The 25,000-nt window shown below is 42.1% G+C and overlaps 4 protein-coding genes across 44 annotated transcripts in view; 2 read left to right on the plus strand and 2 right to left on the minus strand.

Annotated features, from left to right (window-relative positions):
- mospd2 (motile sperm domain containing 2) overlaps positions 1–4,747 on the minus strand; it is an 18,887-nt gene extending 14,140 nt beyond the window's left edge. For 2 of the 4 annotated variants that reach the window (XM_083537362.1, XM_083537361.1), the window contains exons 1-5: positions 4,602–4,642; positions 4,351–4,507; positions 2,409–2,564; positions 2,216–2,302; positions 694–848 (exon numbers count right to left, since the gene is read on the minus strand). In XM_083537362.1, coding sequence (XP_083393488.1) covers positions 694–848; positions 2,216–2,302; positions 2,409–2,472 — 306 coding nt within the window. In that variant the 5' untranslated portion in view covers positions 2,473–2,564; positions 4,351–4,507; positions 4,602–4,642. Of the gene's footprint in view, positions 1–693; positions 849–2,215; positions 2,303–2,408; positions 2,565–4,350; positions 4,508–4,601 lie in introns of all 4 variants that reach the window. The other 2 variants (XM_083537359.1, XM_083537360.1) reach the window with 2 other exon arrangements.
- On the plus strand, positions 902–2,191 carry LOC310723603 (uncharacterized protein; the record flags this gene model as incomplete). Its single annotated transcript, XM_083536864.1, has 3 exons — positions 902–997; positions 1,220–1,705; positions 1,777–2,191. 2 exons carry the CDS (start codon positions 902–904, stop codon positions 1,679–1,681), a joined length of 558 nt encoding a protein of 185 aa, XP_083392990.1. The 3' UTR covers positions 1,682–1,705; positions 1,777–2,191.
- Positions 4,748–5,119: 372 nt separating the features above from the next.
- fancb (FA complementation group B) lies at positions 5,120–12,915 on the plus strand. 2 transcript variants are annotated; one of them, XM_083537337.1, is made up of 10 exons: positions 5,120–5,653; positions 5,787–7,070; positions 8,532–8,681; positions 9,029–9,121; positions 9,239–9,367; positions 9,452–9,624; positions 10,703–11,034; positions 11,152–11,392; positions 11,478–11,875; positions 11,995–12,915. In XM_083537337.1, exons 2-9 carry the CDS (start codon positions 6,177–6,179, stop codon positions 11,842–11,844), a joined length of 2,379 nt encoding a protein of 792 aa, XP_083393463.1. In that variant the 5' UTR covers positions 5,120–5,653; positions 5,787–6,176; the 3' UTR covers positions 11,845–11,875; positions 11,995–12,915. The 2 variants fall into 2 exon arrangements, with proteins under 2 accessions (XP_083393463.1, XP_083393464.1); XM_083537338.1 differs by lacking the exon at positions 5,120–5,653 and having other exon boundaries at positions 5,749–7,070.
- The window catches only part of glra2 (glycine receptor, alpha 2), a 14,635-nt gene continuing 2,108 nt past the window's right edge, over positions 12,474–25,000 (minus strand). For 2 of the 37 annotated variants that reach the window (XM_083537384.1, XM_083537383.1), the window contains exons 4-10: positions 23,769–23,836; positions 18,687–18,910; positions 17,206–17,288; positions 16,723–16,860; positions 15,993–16,207; positions 14,959–15,108; positions 12,474–14,626 (exon numbers count right to left, since the gene is read on the minus strand). In XM_083537384.1, coding sequence (XP_083393510.1) covers positions 14,369–14,626; positions 14,959–15,108; positions 15,993–16,207; positions 16,723–16,860; positions 17,206–17,288; positions 18,687–18,910; positions 23,769–23,836 — 1,136 coding nt within the window. In that variant the 3' untranslated portion in view covers positions 12,474–14,368. The remainder of the gene's footprint in view (positions 14,627–14,958; positions 15,109–15,992; positions 16,208–16,722; positions 16,861–17,205; positions 17,289–18,686; positions 18,911–23,768; positions 23,837–25,000) is intronic. The other 35 variants (XR_014532847.1, XR_014532826.1, XR_014532827.1 and 32 more) reach the window with 35 other exon arrangements.

The raw sequence follows: 25,000 nt of genomic DNA on the forward strand, positions 1-25,000 counted from the left end.
CACAAATCCAGAACACTGCACACATGCACAGAGAGGAGAGAAAAACACGTTTTATATTCCCTTTATTTTGTTTATTCTTTACATTCTATTTAAAGATCTAAATTCATAAAAAGAAATAATACAGAAAAGTAAAGAGAAAAAGACATGCATCAGAGAGTTCAATCAGGACGTGCACCATGGGTACCTTTAACCTCTGGGCTGATTTTGACACACACACACACACACACACACACACACACACACACACACACACACACACACAGAGTGTCCCGTTCCTAAGGGTTTTTTTTACCTTTATGAAACATCCTTAAAACGAACTTAACAGATGTAAAGAGCAACAGCTGCAATTAATAAATATTTTGAACCACAGTAAACAAACAGACTTTTATTCACAAAAATATACAATATGTATTACATCTATTAGTGTATATATATATATATATGTGTGTGTGTGTGTGTGTGTGTGTGTGTGTGTGTGTGTGTGTGTGTGTGTGTATGTATATATATATATATATATATATATATATATATATATATAAAATGTAATAATGCTGTATAGTGGTGATTTTTCCCTGTGCAGGATTACAGGACCTCAGAGTCCCTAGGGTGGGGTTGGGTGTGGGGGTTGGGTGTGGGGGTTTGGGTGGGGGGGGGGTGTCATACACACCCTACTTCAATTCTTTCTATACTCACGATGTTGCTGATGCCGGACTCAGACATGTCAAAGATGACGGTGAGGGGCATCCCGGGTTCACGCCTGACGTATCTCTCCAGCCAGAAGGCCACATAGCGCTTTTTATCCAGGATGGTCTTGGTGTCTTTCACATGAAGCTTCACTCGGAACCAGACTGAAACAAACACACACCAACAAACAAACTTCTACAGGATTTATTACATTCAGATGGAGGATCATATAAAGGATCAGGTGGAGGATCATATAGAGGATCAGGTGAAGGATCATATAGAGGATCAGGTGAATGATCATATAGAGGATCAGGTGAATGATCATATAGAATGATCATATAGAGGATCAGGTGAATGATCATATAGAGGATCAGGTGAATGATCATATAGAGGATCAGGTGAAGGATCATATAGAGGATCAGATGGAGGATCATATAGAGGATCAGGTGAAGGATCTTATAGAGAATCAGGTGGAGGATCATATAGAGGATCAGGTGGAGGATCACATAGAGGATCAGATGATAATCATATAGAGGATCAGGTGGAGGATCATATAGAGGATCAGGTGGAGGATCATATAGAGGATCGGGTAGAGGATCACATAGAGGATCAGGTGGAGGATCTTATAGAGGATCAGGTGGAGGATCATATAGAGGATCAGGTGGAGGATCACATAGAGGATCAGGTGAATGATCACATAGAGGATCAGATGGAGGATCATATAGAGGATCAGGTGGAGGATTACATAGAGGATCAGTTGGAGGATCATATAGAGGATCAGGTGAATGATCGTATAGAGGATCAGGTGAAGGATCATATAGAGGATCAGGTGGAGGATCATATAGAGGATCAGGTGAAGGATCATATAGAGGATCAGGTGATGGATCATATAGAGGATCAGGTGAAGGATCATATAGAGGATCAGGTGGAGGATCACATAGAGGATCAGGTGGAGGATCATATAGAGGATCAGGTGGTGAGACAAGTGAAAGATTAGTTGAAGAATCATATGGAGGATCAGGTGGAGGATCATGAAGGATCACAAGGAGGATCAAGTGGAGGATCTGGAGAAGGATCACATGTAGGATCAAGTAGGGGATCCGGTGAAGGATCCGGTAGGGGATCGGGCGTAGAAACAGGTGAGGGATCACATGGAGGATCAGGTGAGGGATCTGGTGAAGAATCAGGTGGGGGATCAGGCAAAGGATTAGGTGGAGGATCACATGGAGGGTCAGCTGATCTCACTGATTTATCCTGAACAAAAGACTTCTTTGTTTTACTGGTACTCGATCTCACACAACCTCATCCATCATCACTCGTTTCTCATTCCACGGCCCTCAACCTTATTCCTCATCCCTCATTCTTTGTTCCTGATCAATTATTCTTCATCACTTGTTCCTCATCCCTTAGCCTTCTTTTCTCCTCTGTGTGTATGTGTGTGTGTGTGTGTGTGAATGAAACCTCATTGTTTAGCCTCTCTCTGTACAGGTTCAGTGTAGAGGTAACCATTACCGTGGTAACACACACTTACACAGTTTGTTGCCTTCTTTGTCGTAGCCATGAAGATAAACAGCTCCGGTCTCGAACATCCAGCGTGGGATACTGCTCTCCGTCAGATCTGTTCCAAACACACAGCAGGGTCAGGGTTCCACAACTACACAACACCACAACACATGTCCAAATATCACACAAACACAACAACACGAATAGCTGAAGAACCAGACCATTCAGGTTAAACTCCTTCCTCCACTGAAAACTCTCATCGATCATCTTCAGCGTGTCGTCCATCACAAACTGTCTCCACGTCAGGTAGCTTTCCACCAGAGCATCGTCCTCCAGGAGACGCTCCACGTCCCTGCTGTCGTACTTCTGCCCCGAGTCTGCGACAACACAACACTCTGTTACACAACTACACAGCTCTCACACACACTCTGTTACACAACTACACACCTCTCACACACTCTGTTACACAACTACACACCTCTCACACTCTGTTACACAACTATACACCTCTCACACACTCTGTTACACAACTACACACCTCTCACACTCTGTTACACAACTATACACCTCTCACACACTCTGTTAAACAACTACACACCTTTCACACACACTGTTACACAACTACACACTCTGTTACACAACTACACACCTCTCACACTGTTACACAACTGCACACCTCTCACACACACTGTTACACAACTACACACCTCTCACACTCTGTTACACAACTACACACCTCTCACACTCCGTTACACAACTACACACCTCTCACACTCTGTTATACAACTACACACTCTGTTACACAACTACACACCTCTCACACTCTGTTAGACAATTATAAACTTCTTACACTCTGTTACACAACTACACACCTCTCACACACTGTTATACAACTACACACTGTTACACAACTACACACCTCTCACACACTCTGTTACACAACTACACACCTCTCACACTCTGTTATACAACTACACACTGTTACAAAACTACACACCTCTCACACTCTGTTACACAACTACACACTGTTACACAACTACACACCTCTTCCATTCTGTTACACAACTACACACCTCTCACACTCTGTTACACAACTATACATAAGCTGTTACACAGCTATACACCTCTCACACGCTGTTACACAACTACACACCTCTCACACTCTCTGTTACACAACTATAAACCTCTCACACACTCTGTTACACAACTACACACCTCTCACACTCTGTTACACAACTACACACCTCTCACACACTTTGTTACACAAATATAAAACTCTCAGACTCTCTGTAACACAACTATAAACCTCTCACACACTCTGTTACACAACTACACACCTCTCACATTCTGTTACACAACTACACACCTCTCACACACTCTGTTACACAACTATAAACCTCTCACACTCTCTGTTACACAACTATAAACCTCTCACACACTCTGTTACACAACTACACACCTCTCACACTCTGTGACACAACTACACACCTTTCACACACTCTGTTACACAACTACACACCTCTCACACACTCTGTTACACAACTATAAACCTCTCACACTCTCTGTTACACAACTATAAACCTCTCACACACTCTGTTACACAACTACACACCTCTCACACTCTGTGACACAACTACACACCTTTCACACACTCTGTTACACAACTACACACCTCTCACACACTTTGTTACACAACTACACACCTCTCACACACTTTGTTACACAACTACACACCTCTCACACACTCTGTTACACAACTATAAACCTCTCACACTCTCTGTTACACAACTATAAACCTCTCACACACTCTGTTACACAACTACACACCTCTCACACTCTGTGACACAACTACACACCTCTCACACACTCTGTTACACAACTACACACCTCTCACACTGTTACACAACTACACACCTCTCACACACTTTGTTACACAACTACACACCTCTCACACACTTTGTTACACAACTACACACCTCTCACACACTTTGTTACACAACTACACACCTCTCACACACTTTGTTACAAAACTACACACCTCTCACACACTTTGTTACACAACTATACACAGTTATAGCAGCTATATAAACGCTCAGAGACGCATGACAGCCCCAGAAAGGTGTGTAGTGACGTCATCTGTCATGTGAAGGACATGGGTCATACCCTGAGTAGGGTTCTACACTGGTTCTGCTGTATGAGATGAAAGTCCAGGAGGTTCAGGGTGACTGATGTTCGGAGGAACTTTAGAGGAACTGAACTCACCATGAACGAACTCATTTTTAAACCTCTGTCGCGTCTCCTGGATCTTGATCTCTAAATCCTGCAGAAGATGAAAAACAGACAGATAAAGGTGTAAAGTGGTGGAGATGTGGAGAAAAGCAGATCGCGGTGAGATTTCCGGCTCTGACTCTGACCTGCTCGGCTTCAGGCTGCACCGTGTCCGCCATGTCGCTCGGAACTGACGCTCACACTGGGTTGCCAGATTGCGCACACTTCAGCATTCACACTGAATGCTACACTGTCAGGGTGTGTCTCATATGCACATATTATTGTTATTTTACTGTAAAAACCTCCACATTTCTAATATCAGATTATTCAGTCCAAAGATTTACTAACAATTTACCTTCACAATAATACCAACTCATAATCTGGAGCTTTATAACTCAGCTCTTCGGTGGACCCGGGATTATAAAGTACATACAACAAATCACACTTTTTATATTCATTTACAGTTAATATTCTGCAAAAAAAAAAACTCTGTTAAATATCACACACACTTTCTTATCATTTCACATGAAATATCTAATATTATTTACAACAATCGCATTATTACATTTCACAGTATTAATATTTCTATAAAATCAATCAACACTTTCTGACCAATCAAAATTCAGAATTCGATAATTAAATTAAAAGATAAAGTGACAGTAACACCACTAAAAAATTGTTGGTTAGAGTTTAATTTTAACATTTTAACGCGATCATTTATTTTAATTTTACTTAAAAACTTTTTCTGTGATTTATGTTATCTCGAGAAACGCTAATTATACCAATCTGGCAACTCATGTCACGAGATTCGGCAAAACAGCTTTTCGCTTCCGGGAAACTGCAACTCGTTCACCGCCATTTTGTAGCTTAATTGGCGCCATCTTGGCTCTTCGAAGCATAAACAAAAATTAGCCGTAAGGTTTATGTTAAAACATGACAGACATCTATTTTTTCACAATTAAATATATATGTATATATAAAATGTAAAAAATACGTTTCTATTTAGAAAACAGGTTTTAAAAAAATACAGTAGCTCACTGCTGCTATTCTGACAAGCCCCGCCCATCCGACGCTCGGATTGGAGGATTCTGTCTCACCACCAATCAGAGACGGCTTGAAAAAGGAAGTAGCGGAATGCGGATGTGGCGGGGAAACGAATTTGGCGGGAAATTGTTTCCTGAGGAGAAATGTCTCTCAGGTATTTATTCAAATTCATAACTATGTAATCTGGCTGTCTTGTGTTAGCAGCATTAGATCAACCACGTATTAGTAGTGTGTTTGTGTAAATTGTTTTCCAACTTACTAATATTTATTTCACTCTGTTTTTGCAGCGAACGTCTTCACGTGAGGAGATTCTGTGGACCTCTGATCTGACTGTCACACGTTTTATTAATCCTGTCACAAATTCCTTTAAAAAAAAGTCATTTTTGAGTTCCTCAGTCTACCTGCCTTAGTGCTAATTTGTCGCCTGTAAATCAACTACTTACAGTGTTATAATGATATAAATAACGCAGTCAAGTGTGAAAATGTTTGTTTGGTTAGTTTTGTGCTATGATTCCTCCTCAGATTAGATTAGCAAAGTGAGCTAATTGTATGATGAAAGTACGCTGCAGATGGACGAAAAGATTTGGATTTGTCACTAGAGAACTAGCAGTATCAGTCACACCTAAAACCCCAAGTCCTTCAAACTCCCAGCACTTTTTCTGTGTGAAGAACTAAAGATGGCCTCCGATCAGCTCATCCACATGGTCCCACTGCATGGTGATCTTTTCAGCTTTCAGTGCAAGCAGACACACTCGAAAGGTTCTGAGATCACATTCTGCCGCATGGCGTTCAACCGAGACTCGGGCATCTTCTTAAACGATGATGATGAGGTAACCCCTTTGTACAAAAACGCTTCTCGTTCAGCCAGCATAGTTTGTTGTGCCTCTGTTGTGAACATCAAGACGAGGCAGAAGGTCCCATGTGTTTTGCTGAAGTACCACAGGAAAGGACCTTCAGGGTTTAAGTACATGCTTTACTCATTGAGCAGCAGGACCACCGTAAAGCTTCACGTGGAATTCTCACTACCTTACGAGATGATTAATGATGTCTCGGTTTTGCGTGGACCCACTCTTGTTTGGCGTCATGAGGACGTCGTCTTCTACATGTCTGCAGAGACGGGGAGCGTGAAGGAAGTCCCGATACATCTCACAGTCAACTTTCTGGGCGAGATACCCCTTCCTCGAAGAACTTTAGCAGTTCTTGGTTTGCAAAAGACCACAGATGATGAGGAGATGGAAAATGAAACAGAAGACAAGATGGTTCTTTATTTTATTGAGGATGGAAGAACTTTTACTGCTGATTGTCTTTTACCCAGTGCCTACAATTCAGTAGTTCGATGTGTGCTGGTGCTCTCAGCCGAGGAACTAGCAGGATTGCTAAAATCTACTGTGGTAGCTGCCACTTGTAGGAAACAGCTGGTGTTGTTTGAAAATGGACTTCCAGAAGACGTGTGTCTTCTGCCATACGAAGAGCCTCAAAGCATTCAAGCGGTTCACGTAGGAAGCGGCTGTCTCCTCGTTATCATTTTCCAGTGTGGAAATGTCTGTGCTGTGTGGAGAGACACCTTCAAGGTAGGTTCTGGCCTGCTTTATGGTTTCTTTACAGTTTGCTGTGTTGTATAAGGTGGTATCAAAAAGTTTTCAGACTAGTTTTGGAACACCCCAACAGATGGCAGCACAAGGCTGCATGCACAGTCACAGGGAGCACTGATCTTCATAAGTCAATATGCCAAAAGACATGGTCCTGTGTACTTTGGGAGCAGTGCAGCTGATGCTCTTCTGACCATGTGCGCACCCTGTCACTGAGCTCCTCCTCACACGTGCGTTTCTCTAGCCGGAAACAACACGATCTCACCTCCGCACCACACTACTCACCAGATTTGGCTCCCGAGGACTCCTGAAGATGCAGCTGAAAGGTTGCTGGTTTGACACCATTGTGGAGATCCAGCACGAATCGCAGAAGGTGGTTGACACTTCCAGAAGAACACTGGGGGTGCTGTAATGCTGTGCAAGGGGACTATTTTAAAGGTGATCGTGTGGAAACATAGATAAATAAAGTACTTTCTTGTAAACAGAGCGAGTCTCCAAACTTTTTGATACCACCTCAGATGTTCTTGTCGATTAGCCGCTATTGATCATTGATGGATTCAGAAAAGCTTCTTTACTTCGAGCTCTTCTGAGCAGAAAGTGAAACCTCTTTGGATGGAGTAGAGCTGAGAATCCAGCCAGATTCAGACTGATATCATAATGAAGCAATAATAAAGCCATGTGTTGAGAGGAGATACTGAGGCGTGTGTAGAAGTGGACTGACTCAGTGAGTTGTTATTACCTAATGTTGCCTCTTCTAGCCCACGTATTGCATCATGAAGTGCAGTGGTGGTGTCCCTGCTGAAGCTCTTTAAAAGCTCTAAACACTCCGAGCTCCCGTTAGGTTTCCAGATGTGTGTAAAGTGCAGGCGTGTACTCAATGTGCACATTCACATGTTCGCTGTTGTCCTTCGAGAATTGCCCAAGAGATGAAGTGTCTAAATACAGTAGCCATGCTCTTTGTACTTGACTTGTCCTAAAGGCAGAGACTGTCTGCTCAAAAGACGTTTGTGTAGTGAGGGTTGAACGCAGGAACATCACTGTGACGGATTAGAGCGTCTGTAAATACCTGTACGCTTGAACTTCTCTGAAGAACTCTAGAATCTGACTTTCAGATCCACCTTGCAATCACGTGAGGGTTTGGAGTGATGTATCTACCTGAAGAGGATTTAATGGTGTGTAGAAAACAGGATCAGGAATAACTGAGTTCAGCAAATGATGCATCATGTCATCAGGTTCCTCTTTTAGCTGTTAAACTAGCGAGATGTACCTTCAAGATAGACCTACAGATCGGTCTTCACGTGTCTTATTCTAGGATAATAAGTCACTGAGCACACGTCTGATCAGACCCAGATTAGATTTAGTGTATATAATCTAATGTAGATTGGTGTTAGTGTTTGATGAAAGGTGTGATGATGATGATGATGATGCCTGTTTTATTCCCAGGTGGCTGCTTGTTGGACAGATGTGCATCTTGTGTTCGTGGATGATTTTGTCGGTTCAGGGTCGGAGCAGATGTTGCTGCTTTTCAACAACTCAGCAGATGGAATCCTGGAGAAGTTCCTGCTTACGGACCTCTGTGGCGTCTGTTACTCCGTCAGTGTGCATCATCATCTCGTCTCGCTAAATAATATACAGTTATTGTAGAAGATTTGAGCTCCTCTGTTCTGTATAACATGAATATTCATTAATTAGTCTATTTAATCATAATCAGGGATAAGCTATAACAGGTGATCTAACACACACACACACACACACACACACAGGATCGGTGGAGAAGAACATGTAAGACTGAAGATCATGTGGAGTACAGGGCTGTGATTGGTCCGTGATTGTGCTTCAGTACGACACGGGTCCACACGCTGATGAATGTGAAATGCAGCGAGACAGGAATTTACTTTCACTTAATAAATGAAGACTTGTTTTCTGCTGATTGTTTCCAGCACGGCAGAGAGGAGGGTGGAGGTGTGAGTAGGTGTGAGACGGCTGAAGAAAATATAACTCTAACCATCCAGGCTCTAGAGTCCAGACTCCAGGTACAGAGTGTGTTTAGTAGCAGTTTTTAGACTTGTTTTATTGCTCTTTCACAACATTTACATTATTTCTATAAAAAAAACTCTGTGTGTGTGTGTGTGTGTGTGTGTGTGTGTTAGAGCGGTTTGGGCTTTCTCCAGGACCTAAAAACTGACTTGGGTGTTAAAGATCATGTGATCCGGCAGTGTGTATCTGCTCTTCATGACCTTTTGGCAGACAGGAAGCACCTTGTATCTTCTCCTCTGCAGGTAACTCACACACTGCTGCAGTTTCACTGCCCACAGTCTGTAGTGTACAGTGTGTGTATACATCAATTTGGCTTTGTGCTACAGGAAGGACTGGTGTCTCTGTTGGATGAACAGAGCGAGAAGGACGAGTGCACGCCACTTATGAAGATGTTTGAGACGAATGCAGACGATAGTCGTCTGGAAGTGGAGAGAGTCTGGCACAGAGTGGTGGGCCAGAGACTTGTGTTTGGAGCCCTTTTAGCTCCGTCCAGTCAGATGTAAGCTTGTAATAACAAACTGCACATAGAATATCATCCATGAATTAAAATGCTTTTTTTATCCATTTAAAGTTACATCAAGTGTTCGTGTACGTCGTGTCATCACACCACTCTCTCTCTCTCTCTCTCTCTCTCTCTCTCTCTCTCTCTCTCTCTCTCTCTCTCTCTCTCTCTCTGTCTGTCTGTCTGTGTGTGTGTGTGTGTGTGTGTGTGTGTGTGTGTGTGTGTGTGTGTGTGTGTGTGTGTGTGTGTGTGTGTGTGTGTGTGAGTGAGTGAGATACAGCTCAGGGATACACATCACTCATCACATCCTGAACAACAACAACGTCTCTCTCTCTCTCTCTCTCTCTCTCTCTCTCTCTCTCTCTCTCTCTCTCCCCTCCCCACAGAACAGAACAGAAAAGAGGAATACATGAGAAGGCATTATTACAGAAAAGAGATTGCACTGAATGAACAGATATCACAGCAAAATAAAAGAGTGTGTGTCCATTCGCATAGAAAAAAAACATCCTCCATTCTGGTTTCTATGGGAACAGACTGAAAGTCTCTGTCTCTCTGTCTGTCTATTTCTTCTTTCTTTCTCTTTTGTGTCTTTCTCCTTTCCCTTCTTATCTCACTCTTTTTTCCTGCTCGCTCGCTCTCTCTCTCTCTCTCTCTCTCTCTCTCTCATTTGTTTGCAGTTGAATTCTATTGCATATTTTTTCTATCATCACGTCTCCTTCACTCCAGTGGGATGTTTTATTCTATTCTCTTCTTCTTAACTCTACTCTACAGTATTATGATGTCATATCCTGTCCCTGTACTTTATTCTTATAATATCTATTCTATTTCATTTTCAATGTCTCTTATTGATATCTGTTCTGAAAAAAAAAAAAAACCCAGAGGCAGATCAGGGAAAAGACACTGATTTATTCTCTCTGACTGAATTCACTTCTCCTCTCCTTCTGTTTTATTCTCTCTGAAGCTTCAGGTCTTCTGGAATTGATTTTACGTCATGGTCAGTTCCAGTATCTCCAGTAACTCTGTTCTATCGACTACTCACTTCATCTTTTTTCTCCCCCTGGTATGTTTCTTTTAGGAAGGAATCAGACCACTTGATTGCTGCTGTGATTGCCACGCCCCCTATGGTTCAAAGTGTGAATAAAATCATTTGCTACCCTGAACCCCTGACCTCTGGGCCTCCAAGTGCTAAAAGAAGCAGAGCTCCTTCTGCTCCTGCTGTACTTATGGTCACTGACCTTGCCCCGTTATTAAACTTCAACCCCATTAAATGCTCTGTTCTTCTGTGCTTTTCTACCGACGACGAAGGAAACACGTCTCAGCACTGCAAGTTAGTGTGTTTAGACTTAAAGGGGGCGCTAGAGGGCAAATTGCAGCCGTGTCTCCTTGAGGACAGCAGTGTGGACTCGGGTAATGTGTGCTGCTCCATGTGTGTGTTGATGATGATGATGATGATGATCACAGTAAACATCTAGGTCCAAGCTGGATGATAACAGAACACAGCTCATATTTGTTCTCACTGTTTAGATGAATCCAGAGAAGATCTTCTGAGTTTAATGGTAGCATTGGAGTCGTGGCGATTTCACATCGTCAGTACGGATCGCAATGTGGTGAACGTATTGGGGTTTTTGGAGGAAAGATTTGAGGCAAAACGAATAAAAATCAGTCCTCAGTATTTGCTGAGTCGTTCCACACAGCTTTCTGGTGCTGTGCTTTTCTGCTGGAGTCCCTGCAGCTCCTTCGATGGAATGCTGGACGTCTACTGCAGGTGAGATTGTTTTAAGCACTAAATACACCAGTGATGAAGAACATGCATGAAGTATGAAATAAATGTTCTGACCTTTACTTTGCAGTGATCATCTCTGCGTACTTCGTTTCCTGGACGCACTGTGCAACTTCCTTCCTGTTTCTCATTGTGTAAAACTTCTCAGAAATGGGCAGGGCAGAAACAGAAGCCCCGCCCTCATTATGGCACACGAGATTTGCGCTATAAAAGAAGGCGTCAGCGATCTGATTCGCGGCGGAGCAGAAGAACTGAGTAACGATTTCAACGTGCATTTTAGTCGTGAACAGTGGCTTAAAGAAAGGAGCGGTCAGCTCCGCCCCCTCGTGGAGGAAAAGCTTTATCGCGGGATGGTGGAACGAGCGATTGGTCTTCAGATGGCTAGTGATGTCGCAATGCTCATGGAGGCGGAGCTTAATGATGATGATGGATTATAATGGGTAATGTGTGTGGTAGGAGTCAGAAGGAGTGTCATGTTACAAATAAAACTACAAATAAAAAATAGGTTGGAACATGAAATCTGATTTCCTGAGGGTGTGTGTTGTGCGTTTGTTCAACCTCACGTTTCATTTTATTGTGTATTACAGGTTTGTAATGCAGCAGATTGGTTTTTGTGTTTACGTGTTTAAAACCGAAAATACAGTAAACTGTGATTAAAAACAGACGTTTGACGTGACGTACATTTGATATACGGCGACGCTCACTGTTTTGACACCGTTGCAGAGATCTGGTCCTGGCATGGTGTGGGTCAGGACACATTAGACCAGCTGTCCTGATGGTGTATTGTTTCTTTCCCCGTCTCAGCAGTGACTGGACCACTGGGTGACAGATGCACCTTCCAAACAGACCAGACATGCCATTCCATGAGCAGTGTTTTATGGGGTATAGTGGCTTTAAATGCCACTCTGGTCAGAAGGTGGAATAGAAAGCTGGTTCCCCGGGTTCCCTGCACCAGAGCTCACTCTCATACCATGATGAAGGTCTTGTGCAGGGGTTGAAACATTGACAGGGAGAAGGTTATGTGTTGCTCTCATGTCGTCATGGCAATGACACGTCAAAGACAATATCTCACTTACTACTTTATTCAGAATGTTGTTCAGAGTACAAACACGACTCATATCTGTCACCACAAACAGTCGAAGAAATGCTCAGAAAGTGAGCGTGAGGAGAGAAATGAAGATGATGTCTAAGGCCTAATGGTTTAAACTCCGCCCCTGCAGGACCTGGTGAGCGATTAGGAACTGGGACTAAATTCACAAAGACAACTTCAGAAAGACAACTTTAGAAAAACTGGATAATCATCTCTTTATATTACATTTCATAAAAACCAGAAGACTGAATATTGTGAAGTTCATACAAATACTCTGGCAGTGTGTTGACTTCAGATCTGGTCTGGAACCTGGATGCCCACTACAAACTGGACAGATTTGATTTGTCTCTAAATTTTAAACGTTTTCACGTCTATATGAGGTGAACAGATTCATACATTAATGAGAGAAAAGTCATGGGACAGTGATGTGTCTTTGGATCTCTAGTCGAGGAACAAGAAAATAAAAGGTGTTAAATCATAATGTAACTTTTATAATCCAGAACAAATCAGATGAAAATTAATGCAGGAGTAAAATCACTGATGTCACGATTTAAAAACCCTCATTGTCCTAAACCTTGTTGTTGATGAAGCTTCACAGAATCACCTGTAAAGCTCTGGTAAGGTCAATCTGAATCTGAGATGTACACACACACACACACACACACACACCTGCAACAATAACATTACCCCACTGCACTGCATGGAAAATAAATCCCATACCTTCTAATGCCATACTGTTACTGTGATGGACAGATGAAAAGGCCACACCTCCTTCACAGGAACCAAACATAGTTTCACCTTCTATGAAACGGACATACATTAACCACACCTTCTCTACTGTAACTCATACACAGTGGTCACACCTCCTTCACAAGGATGGACAGATGAAATGGTCACACCTCCTCCACTAGGATGGACAAATGAAATAGCCACACCTCCTCCACTAGGATGGACAGATGAAATGGTCACACCTCCTTCACTAGGATGGACAGATAAAATGGTCACACCTCCACTAGGATGGACAGATGAAATGGTCACACCTCCACTAGGATGGACAGATGAAATGGTCACACCTCTTTCACTAGGATGGACAGATGAAATGGTCACACCTCCTCCACTAGGATGGACAAATGAAATAGCCACACCTCCTCCACTAGGATGGACAGATGAAATGGTCACACCTCCACTAGGATGGACAGATTAAATGGTCACACCTCCTCCACTATGATGGACAGATGAAATAGCCACACCTCCTCCACTAGGATGAACAGGTGAAATGGTCACACCTCCACTAGGATGGACATGATATAGTCACACCTCCTCCACTAGGATGGACATGATATAGCCACACCTCCTCCACTAGGATGGACATGATATAGCCACACCTCCTCCACTAGGATGGACAAATGAAATGGTCACACGTCCTCCACTAGTGATATACACAGGAGACCAGAGTCATTACAGTCCTGCTGAGAGAAAGTGAGTTGTATTGGAGACATAGTGAGTTGTAATAAAGCTAAAGCGCTAGCCCTCATTATTTAATTGGATCATGTGAATTTTTACTGATCATGTGTCCATTTGCTTCTGATCTTCTAAAACTGGAGGAAATGGCTGTATTTCCCATTCCGTTCACCAAATATAGATGTGAAGACCTTGTAATTAAAGCTGACTTTCCTCACCGTTCGCTGGACTCTTCCTCCTGCTCCTCTCATCTTCTGCATGTGGAACACCATCAGAGTGTTCTCTCACCATCCATGAATCCTGAACATGCTTTTTATCCCTGATTAAAATCGACCAGCACCTGCCGCTCCGCTGCCGTTACTCCCCGAGTCTGCGATGCTACAGCGCCCTCTCTCTTTCTCCACCAGCCGCTACACTTTGGCATTGTTTTCGTGTCGGATTATTTTGTAGGTGATCCAGTAGAAGATGTTAAACATGAGAAAGGCCAAAGGAAATGCTGCTCTGGAGATAGTGTCGATCCTCTTCGCGCGGTCCACAAACTTCCTCTTATTGTTCTCCAGCGAGGTCTGCTGCACGCCGGCGTCACTTTTCACCGCCATGCCGTCCTTCATGCACGTAGTGATGCCGTAACCAGAGAAATGGAACCGCCCCTCTCTTAGCTCCTCCTCCTGGATTTGAATAAACAAGCCATTAACCAAAAAAGAAATTCCACAGGATAACTTCCTCCTAAATAAAAATAAACAAATCTAAATCTATGCAGCCGGACAGGAAGTGACTTAGATCCATTTCCTGTACCAGGTCTGGAGGGTGTTCCTCCAATAATTCCCACCTTTTACATCCTCACTGAGTGCCATGTTGCATTTTTATCTGTTTATAGTTACACTTTATGGTGTGGAGTCGAAGTGTCCAACCCCCCACACCCCAACACTCCAACACCGTGCTCCGGTCAGAATGCATTGTGTGAGATGGATTTAGTGGATTAGAAGGTGGATTTCTGCACCTTAATATTTCGTCTCTGTCTCCGTTTGAGTCGCAGAAACTCCTTCTGCTGCCTGGAGACAAAATTCACTCCAGCGTACTCCAACAATGCAGCGAAGACAAACAGCAAACACACCGCCATCCAGATGTCTATAGCCTTCACATACGACACCTGTTCATCACACACACACACACACACACACACACACACACACACACACACACACACACACACACACACACACACACACACACACAATCAATGCAAACTCAGTGTTCACATTTATTACATTCATTTCCATCCTAAGATTTTTATCAGGGTGGGTAAGGTGTGTGTTTGTGTGTGTGTGTGTGTGTGTGTGTGTGTGTGTGTGTGTGTGTGTGTGTGTGTGTGTGTGTGTAAAGAGATTTATCATTACTGGAACATTAACCCTGTTTATTGATCATGTGATCATGTCCCACTCTCCTGTTACACCTTGCAGTTTCTTATCCCTGATAATTACACACTCACTGACTCCTCCACCTGCTCAATACACACACCATCGCCTCATCACACACGTCACACACACACACACACACACACACACACACCAGATGTTTAAGAGCAGGTATGAGATGCGACTGCAGCACTTTTCTGAGGTCAGAAGATGAGACTCTGGTGCATCATTAACACCAACAGACTGTCCATCAATCAATACGGGATCAGAGCTTTTTTCCTCACACAGCGTCTCATATTAGTACAGTTTCATCCACTGCTTTGGTCTTGTGGAAAGTTTTCATGCTTAAACATGTGATTTGTGAAAAAGATCTTTGAAGGTCCAGGTATTTTAATTTGACCATCAAGAACAAAGCTGAAGGATCACTAATGGGAATTTATTTCCTAATTTTCTGAAAGAATGCCAGTTAAGCGGAAAACCTGAAGCCGAGGATTAGTTTGATGTATGAGACAGGATTTTCGTCTCCAGCTGTTTTCTCCATCATTCATCATCCTCCTAACGCTAATTAGCTGAAAGAAACCAGCGCTTCATTTCTTTATCCCGTTGGTTTTGAGCGTACCTTGGGTAGCGAGGCTCTGGAGCCGGAGCTCTGTGTGGTCATGGTGAGGACGGTGGTGATGCCGAGGGCGACCCGAGCCGGCGCTGCGTCCATGTTGATCCAGAAGGACACCCAGGACAGGATGACGATCAGCAGGCTGGGGATGTACATCTGGATCAGGTAGTATCCCATCTGCCTCTCCAACTGGAACTTCACTTCGATGCAGGTGAACTTCCCTGAACGACACAAGCCACAGTCAGAAACTTTTAAATCTAAACTTCAAACTATACATATATGCACAGAGGCCACACCCTTTTTATTGGTATGTATAGATACAGAGACCACACCCACTTTTACTAGAGTGGAAAGATGTATAGAAGCCACGCCTCTTTACTATGATTGACAGGCATACAAAATGTCCATGTACGTGTAAATGATGCTCAAATTTAGAATTTAAATCACATTGAAGGAGGTGTGTCTTTTAGTGGAGGGGGCGTGGCCTTGGTAAGTTTTAGTGTTAAATCAAATATTTTTTAAAATTTGCATTATCTAATTATTATAATTTTTTTCTTTTTTTTAACTGAACTAGTAATAAATGCGAAATGAAATTTGGTTGTTGACCAGTTTTAGAGTTTTTATTATTTTATTATTTCATTAGCACACTGGCTAAACACTCACATTAATGTCAAATTACTGTGAAAATGAGTGAAATTTTAGTGAAATTAGCATTAGCATGGCGGGTGTGTTTTACCTGTGTTGTAGTGTTTAGTGCAGTAGCCGAGGTCTTTCTCCTCCCTGATGATGAACTGAGGCAGCGTCAGACCCTCAGCGACCTGCACCGGCGCCGTCTCCAACCACTCAAAGATCAGATCGTTCATCGTGTAGCCAACTGCGTACCATCACACACACACACACACACACACACACACACACACACACACACTGCATTTCTCTCGTGCTGCTTCAGAGCTACAGAAACACTAATTTTACTTTATTAAATATTTGTCGCATAAATACGTACAAATTCATCTCGTGTTATTGTGAGTCATCACGTGGAAATAATGAATTCTACAACAGAATCATGAGACATTACGTCTAGAAAACAGGATTTTAATGAAACCTAATGAGTTTAGGAAAAAACTACAACTTTTTCTGTACCATCTACATGCTTTATAAATAAGTAGAAGATGAAGAAGATAAAGAGGAAGAAAAAAAATGGAGGTGAAGTACGTACAGCTCTCCAGCTGCATGATGCACGTCTGAACGTCCATGGGGAAATTCTTCAGATCCATTGGACAGGACAGAATTAAAGTCAACCTGGGAACAAGATGTTTATCACATTATTCACGTTTATTCACTTAGTCACTAATTTACCACACAGGCAAAAGTATTTGCACCCCTGTTCTCTAATTAGGCTGTGTTCCTGGTCGTTATGACCCTGTTTACGAGTTTAGATGTTAAGTTCAGGTTCTATCTGATGGCACCTGTGTGCTTTGTGGAGAATCAGTTCCCCTGAAGCGCTTTTCAACACGCTACACACGGTTCACCTGACAGCACCTCCAAAGCAGGATTTCTCCCGCAGCCTCGGGGTGCGTTCGTGTTTCCTGCCTCCTCAGAGTCGTCTGGGTTTTACAATTACATTTACAGCATTTGGCAGATGTGTTGTGATGCAGTTCATCTCGGATAAACGCTGAACAGGAACTAGATCAGGAACACTCAACTCTAAATGGATAAAAAATAAAGACTTATGTGTGGGAGTGGGGGCGTAGCGAGGGGGGGCGTGGCCGAGCGCTGGTATGTGAATGGAGGGCGTGGCCGGGAGAGACACGCGGTAAGAATCACACACCTGTTGGGAATAAGTCTAATCAGTGTTCTTTGTTACAGTGAGGAGTGAGAGACACCGGGGAGAAATACACAGGGCAAAGAAACACCGGGGAGAGAGACACCAGGGAGAGAGACATACTGGGCAGAGAGACACCAGGCGGAGAGACAACGGGGAGAGAGACACCGGGGAGAGAGACACCAGGCAGAGAGACACCAGGCGGAGAGACAATGGGGAGAGAGACATAACGGGCAGAGAGACACCGGGGAGAGAGACACCAGGCGGAGAGACACCAGGCGGAGAGACAACGGGGAGAGAGACAATCGGGAGAGAGACACCAGGGAGAGAGACATACCAGGCAGAGAGACACCAGGGAGAGAGACACCAGGCGGAGAGACAGCGGGGAGAGAGACACCAGGCGGAGAGACACCAGGGAGAGAGACACCGGGCAAAGAGACATACCGGGTAGAGAGACACCGGGGAGAGAGACACCAGGCGGAGAGACACCGGGGAGAGAGACACCAGGCGGAGAGACACCAGGGAGAGAGACACCGGGCAGAGAGACACCGGGCAGAGAGACATACCGGGTAGAGAGACACCGGGGAAAGAGACATACCGGGCAGAGAGACACCGGGCAGAGAGACATACCGGGTAGAGAGACACCGGGGAAAGAGACACCAGGGAGGGAGACACCGGGTAGAGAGACACCAGGGAGAGAGACACCAGGGAGAGAGACACCGGCAGAGACGAGCGGAAGGGTTGGTGAACAGTTACTAAGCGCGTGCGGGGGCCGGAGAAAAAACGTTCTGGTCCGCGAGGAAACTCAGGTGGACGCCGGAGAGAACCAATAAATGTTACATTATGTTTTTTTCTTTCACAGGTTGTGCAGCTACCTGATGCTGTAGAGAACCGTTCCGTCCTTGAAGATCCTCAGGAGCTTGTTCTCAGTGGTGACGTCGTGGAAATTGGCTCCTTTCTCATTGGCGAAGAACAGGTCGGGTTTCCAGATGGAGTCCAACATGGACGGGTCCAAATCCAACGAGGAGTCTGGGTACTCGCTGTAGGAGAGACGTGGGTCGTTCCACTTCTGCCGCAGGAAAATGTTCACTCTGTAGTCCTGAAAGAAAAACTGCGATGAGCGATTCAAGCAAAAGCGAGATCTTTATCTCTGATTTAAACATGAGCATTAGAACAAACCCAAACCACTGCTGCAGAAAGTCTCCGTTAGAACATTTACTCCTGACCAGTTCCCACATCTGCACTGGTGAAAAGATCTTTAATTCAGTTCACGTTTATTTGTTTTGAGCTTTTAATAATGAACATTGTCTCCGAGCAGCTTTACACAGATACTGTGGTGATAAAGAATGAAGAAGTTCTTCAGAAGTGTTTGTCAAGTCAAGAAGCTTTTATTGTCATTTCAGCTGTAAACTGTTTATCAGACGCAGTACACAGTGAAATGACGGCGTTCCTCCAGAACCCTGGTGCTACATAAACTACATACAGCTACATAAACAACATACAGCTACATAAACAACATACAGCTACATAAACTACATACAGCTACATGAACTACATACAGCTACATAAACAACATACAGCTACATAAACTACATACAGCTACATAAACTACATACAGCTACATAAACTACATACAGCTACATGAACTACATACAGCTACATGAACTACATACAGCTACATAAACTACATACAGCTACATAAACTACATACAGCTACATGAACTACATACAGCTACATGAACTACATACAGCTACATAAACTACATACAGCTACATAAACTACATACAGCTACATAAACTACATACAGCTACATGAACTACATACAGCTACATGAACTACATACAGCTACATAAACAACATACAGCTACATAAACTACATACAGCTACATAAACTACATACAGCTACATGAACTACATACAGCTACATGAACTACATACAGCTACATAAACAACATACAGCTACATAAACAACATACAGCTACATAAACTACATACAGCTACATAAACTACATACAGCTACATAAACAACATACAGCTACATAAACAACATACAGCTACATAAACTACATACAGCTACATAAACTACATACAGCTACATAAACTACATACAGCTACATAAACAACATACAGCTACATAAACTACATACAGCTACATGAACTACATACAGCTACATAAACAACATACAGCTACATAAACTACATACAGCTACATGAACTACATACAGCTACATAAACTACATACAGCTACATAAACAACATACAGCTACATAAACTACATACAGCTACATGAACTACATACAGCTACATAAACTACATACAGCTACATAAACAACATACAGCTACATGAACTACATACAGCTACATAAACTACATACAGCTACATGAACTACATACAGCTACATAAACTACATACAGCTACATAAACAACATACAGCTACATAAACAACATACAGTTACATAAACTACATACAGTTACATAAACTACATACAGCTACATAAACTACATACAGCTACATAAACAACATACAGCTACATAAACTACATACAGCTACATAAACTACATACAGCTACATGAACTACATACAGCTACATAAACAACATACAGCTACATAAACTACATACAGCTACATAAACAACATACAGCTACATGAACTACATACAGCTACATAAACTACATACAGCTACATGAACTACATACAGCTACATAAACTACATACAGCTACATGAACTACATACAGCTACATGAACTACATACAGCTACATAAACAACATACAGCTACATAAACTACATACAGCTACATGAACTACATACAGCTACATGAACTACATACAGCTACATGAACTACATACAGCTACATGAACTACATACAGCTACATAAACAACATACAGCTACATAAACTACATACAGCTACATAAACTACATACTGCTACATAAACTACATACAGCTACATGAACTACATACAGCTACATAAACTACATACAGCTACATAAACTACATACAGCTACATAAACAACATACAGCTACATAAACTACATACAGCTACATAAACTACATACTGCTACATAAACAACATACAGCTACATAAACAACATACAGCTACATAAACAACATACAGCTACATAAACTACATACAGCTACATAAACTACATACTGCTACATAAACTACATACAGCTACATGAACTACATACAGCTACATAAACTACATACAGCTACATAAACTACATACTGCTACATAAACTACATACAGCTACATAAACTACATACAGCTACATAAACTACATACAGCTACATAAACTACATACAGCTACATGAACTACATACAGCTACATAAACTACATACAGCTACATGAACTACATACAGCTACATAAACTACATACTGCTACATAAACTACATACTGCTACATAAACTACATACAGCTACATGAACTACATACAGCTACATAAACTACATACAGCTACATAAACTACATACTGCTACATAAACTACATACAGCTACATAAACTACATACAGCTACATGAACTACATACAGCTACATAAACTACATACAGCTACATGAACTACATACAGCTACATAAACTACATACAGCTACATGAACTACATACAGCTACATAAACAACATACAGCTACATGAACTACATACAGCTACATGAACTACATACAGCTACATAAACAACATACAGCTACATAAACTACATACAGCTACATGAACTACATACAGCTACATGAACTACATACAGCTACATAAACAACATACAGCTACATAAACTACATACAGCTACATAAACAACATACAGCTACATAAACTACATACAGCTACATGAACTACATACAGCTACATAAACTACATACAGCTACATGAACTACATACAGCTACATAAACTACATACAGCTACATGAACTACATACAGCTACATAAACTACATACAGCTACATGAACTACATACAGCTACATAAACAACATACAGCTACATAAACAACATACAGCTACATAAACTACATACTGCTACATAAACTACATACAGCTACATAAACTACATACTGCTACATAAACTACATACTGCTACATAACACAACACAGAGATAGGAACTTAATAAACTGATGAACAAGTCGGTGGAGACTGTGGTGAAGGAAAAACTCAGAGATGCAGAAGGAAGAAACCTTGAGAGGAACCAGACTCAAAAGGGGAACCTCATCCTCATCTGGGTTCCACCGAATGTCCATTTATTACAGATAAACGATGTTGAGGTGCAGCGATGGAGATCAGAGCAAACTGTAGTCCTGAGTCAGTGTAGCAGACTGTTTTATTTCTTCTTATTCAGATTTATTCATTTAAAACTGTTTTGGGAAAATGTCCACCTTTAAGATCATACTAATGAACCTGAAGTGTCCTGATCAGACTCATGTATTTACAAGTACAGTCTAATCTCCACTCGGACTGAGTGGAAACCAATCATGTGTAAATGATGCTCCTGCAGTGAAACTTCTCCTGGTCCTTCATGTTCAGTTGATTTCACCATTTTGATCTTAAATAAACGTCCAAATCGATTCCAGATGTTGGGAATTTAAGGAAAAATCTGGTGTTATTTTATAACTGATTTATCTCCTTAAAGCTGCTTTGAGACGAAGTACAATAATAAAAACACTTTATATATAAAATAATGATCAGATCAGATTATGATAATAAAATCTGGCACACGGTTAGGAGTGAAACGGTACGAGAGTAAATCTGGATGATCCTGAAATGAACTTTCTGCTGAATTGTAAATATTTTTACAGCAAATTTATCCAAAATAAAAATCCAGATCAGACAGTAAGTGATGGTCATTTCTTCCGTAATATCTGAGTTCTAATAATGAAACCGGCTCTTCTCATCTTCTCAAATCGGATCACGATGTTCAGTGTTTCAGTTCACTTTTCTCGACTCAGATTTAACGAGAAGGAGATGAATTGTGGAATTGAGGAGAACATCACCAGCCTCCACCTTCATATATCTTATTTATCTTTGTGTGTTTTTCATAAGCAGCAGGAAGCTTTTACTCCTATAGCTGAGGATTAATTGTTTGTTTATGAATAAACATTGTCTCGTCTCGTCTCGTCTCATTTCACATCATACGAACTCTTTGCGGTTTGGTGAAAAGTAGAAACATTATTAGAAACAGAGTTGATGTTGGTTCAGAACTCTTCACAGCTTCAGTGTGTGTTATGAGTCCAGACTTTTATTAAAGCTGCTAATTAACAGTTAAATGATAAAAATATTCTTAATCCAAATTCATATTTAGCTGAATGTTGGGGATTATAATTCATCCTGGTAATAATAATAATAATAATAATAATGATAAAAGAAGCTGTTTGTGTGTTTGTGCTGAGGCATGCAGGCGTTTCTCTCAGATGGTAATGGAATCTAGAAAGGTTTTCCTGGTGTCTTCTCTCAGTGCAGAAATCCTCCTGTCTGTAAACACGATTTCACTCTGAGGAATCATCAGGGACGGATTTGGTTCCAACTGATAAGTTGGATAAGCATTTACCCCTGACGCGTCTTCAGGGGCTCCACTGATCAATCTGTTTTAATCCCGGCCCCTGAAACACGAGGCCCCTGAGGGACCACCGGAAATGAAAGCCAGTAATTAACCGCCGGCCTCTGTGTGAATTATTAACCGAAAAATAATTGAAGGAACGTTCACGTGGTGTATGGAAGCAGCCGTCCAATACTGCCCTAAAGCCCCAAGCAATACCAGACCATCAATACGCAGGAACTGCCTTAAACCTCCACCAGCACTCAACCTCCATCTGATCTTCCCATCACACCGTCACATTTAATCACGTGCACATCTCAAAAATATAAATTAGGGTGAAACACTGATACGTGGTGAAACTCGTTACGTGTGATGAGGAACAGCACTGACACTGCGATGTCATGAGGACATCGAGAGAAATGCAAGAATCTTACCATGGTGGTCTCTGTAACCGAGCCGAAGCTGTTGATGAAAATGTTGCAGGTGACGTTTACTGGAGGACCTGCAGGAGCAAGAACATGATGGAAATAAACCCAAAGTCCACACTGTATTTTCATGTCTCATTACTGGACGGTACCATTATTAATGACGAGAGGAGGCCAGGCCTGTTTTTCTCCACAAGCCATCTGAGCTTCTGTAAAGTAATGAATGTTAAAATGCCATTGTTGTGCTGAAGCTCAAAAGTGTACGTCAGTCACGTGACTGTTTACGGCTTAAGGGTGACGACGTGTGTACGTGTGAGCAGTGTCCGATATAAAACTGTTCCAGGTGTTTCGGTGTGAATCAGTGGTTTTTGTGTGTGTGTTTTGTGGACATTAACCTCCAGTCCAGTCTCAGATAATCATCTAAAGCAGCTGAGGTGCAGATGTGTAGCTGCCCCTATAGTGTGTGTGTGTGTGTGTGTGTGTGTGTGTGTGTGTGTGTGTGTGTGTGTGTGTGTGTGTGTGTGTGTGTGTGACTTTACAAGTAATTGATTTAATAAAGGTTTGTTTGATCTTCTGCATTGGGATCTTTAATATTCAATAATCCTGAAAGATGATCAATGGAATCTACTTAATTGATATTAACATTAACAATAAAATTGGAAGTGGTTGTGGGGATGGAGATCGGTTTGATATGATGATATCATCACTGAGATCTGCACTAGGATGGGGAGATCTTTTAAGTAATGGAGAGATTAGAGATAAGAGAAGAAGAGATTAGGAACAGAATTGTGATGTTAGATTTAGAAGTCTAGAAGTGTGTATTATTGGGATTGTCAGTGTGATCAGACAGCAGACTACTGACTGAGAATACAACAGGTATTACATAATCACAACAGGAATAGGAGTGGAGATGATGATGAAGGTGGGGAGATGATTGGAGATGATGATGAAGGTGGGGAGATGATTGGAGATGATGATGAAGGTGGGGAGATGATTGGAGATGATCATGAAGGTGGGGAGATGATTGGAGATGATGATGAAGGTGGGGAGATGATTGGAGATGATGATGAAGGTGGGGAGATGATTGGAGATGATCATGAAGGTGGGGAGATGATTGGAGATGATGATGAAGGTGGGGAGATGATTGGAGATGATCATGAAGGTGGGGAGATGATTGGAGATGATGATGAAGGTGGGGAGATGATTGGAGATGATTATGAAGGTGAGGAGATGATTGGAGA

The sequence above is a fragment of the Silurus aristotelis genome (genome assembly GCF_946808225.1).
Source record: "Silurus aristotelis genome assembly, chromosome: 3".
Classification (NCBI taxonomy): domain Eukaryota; kingdom Metazoa; phylum Chordata; class Actinopteri; order Siluriformes; family Siluridae; genus Silurus; species Silurus aristotelis.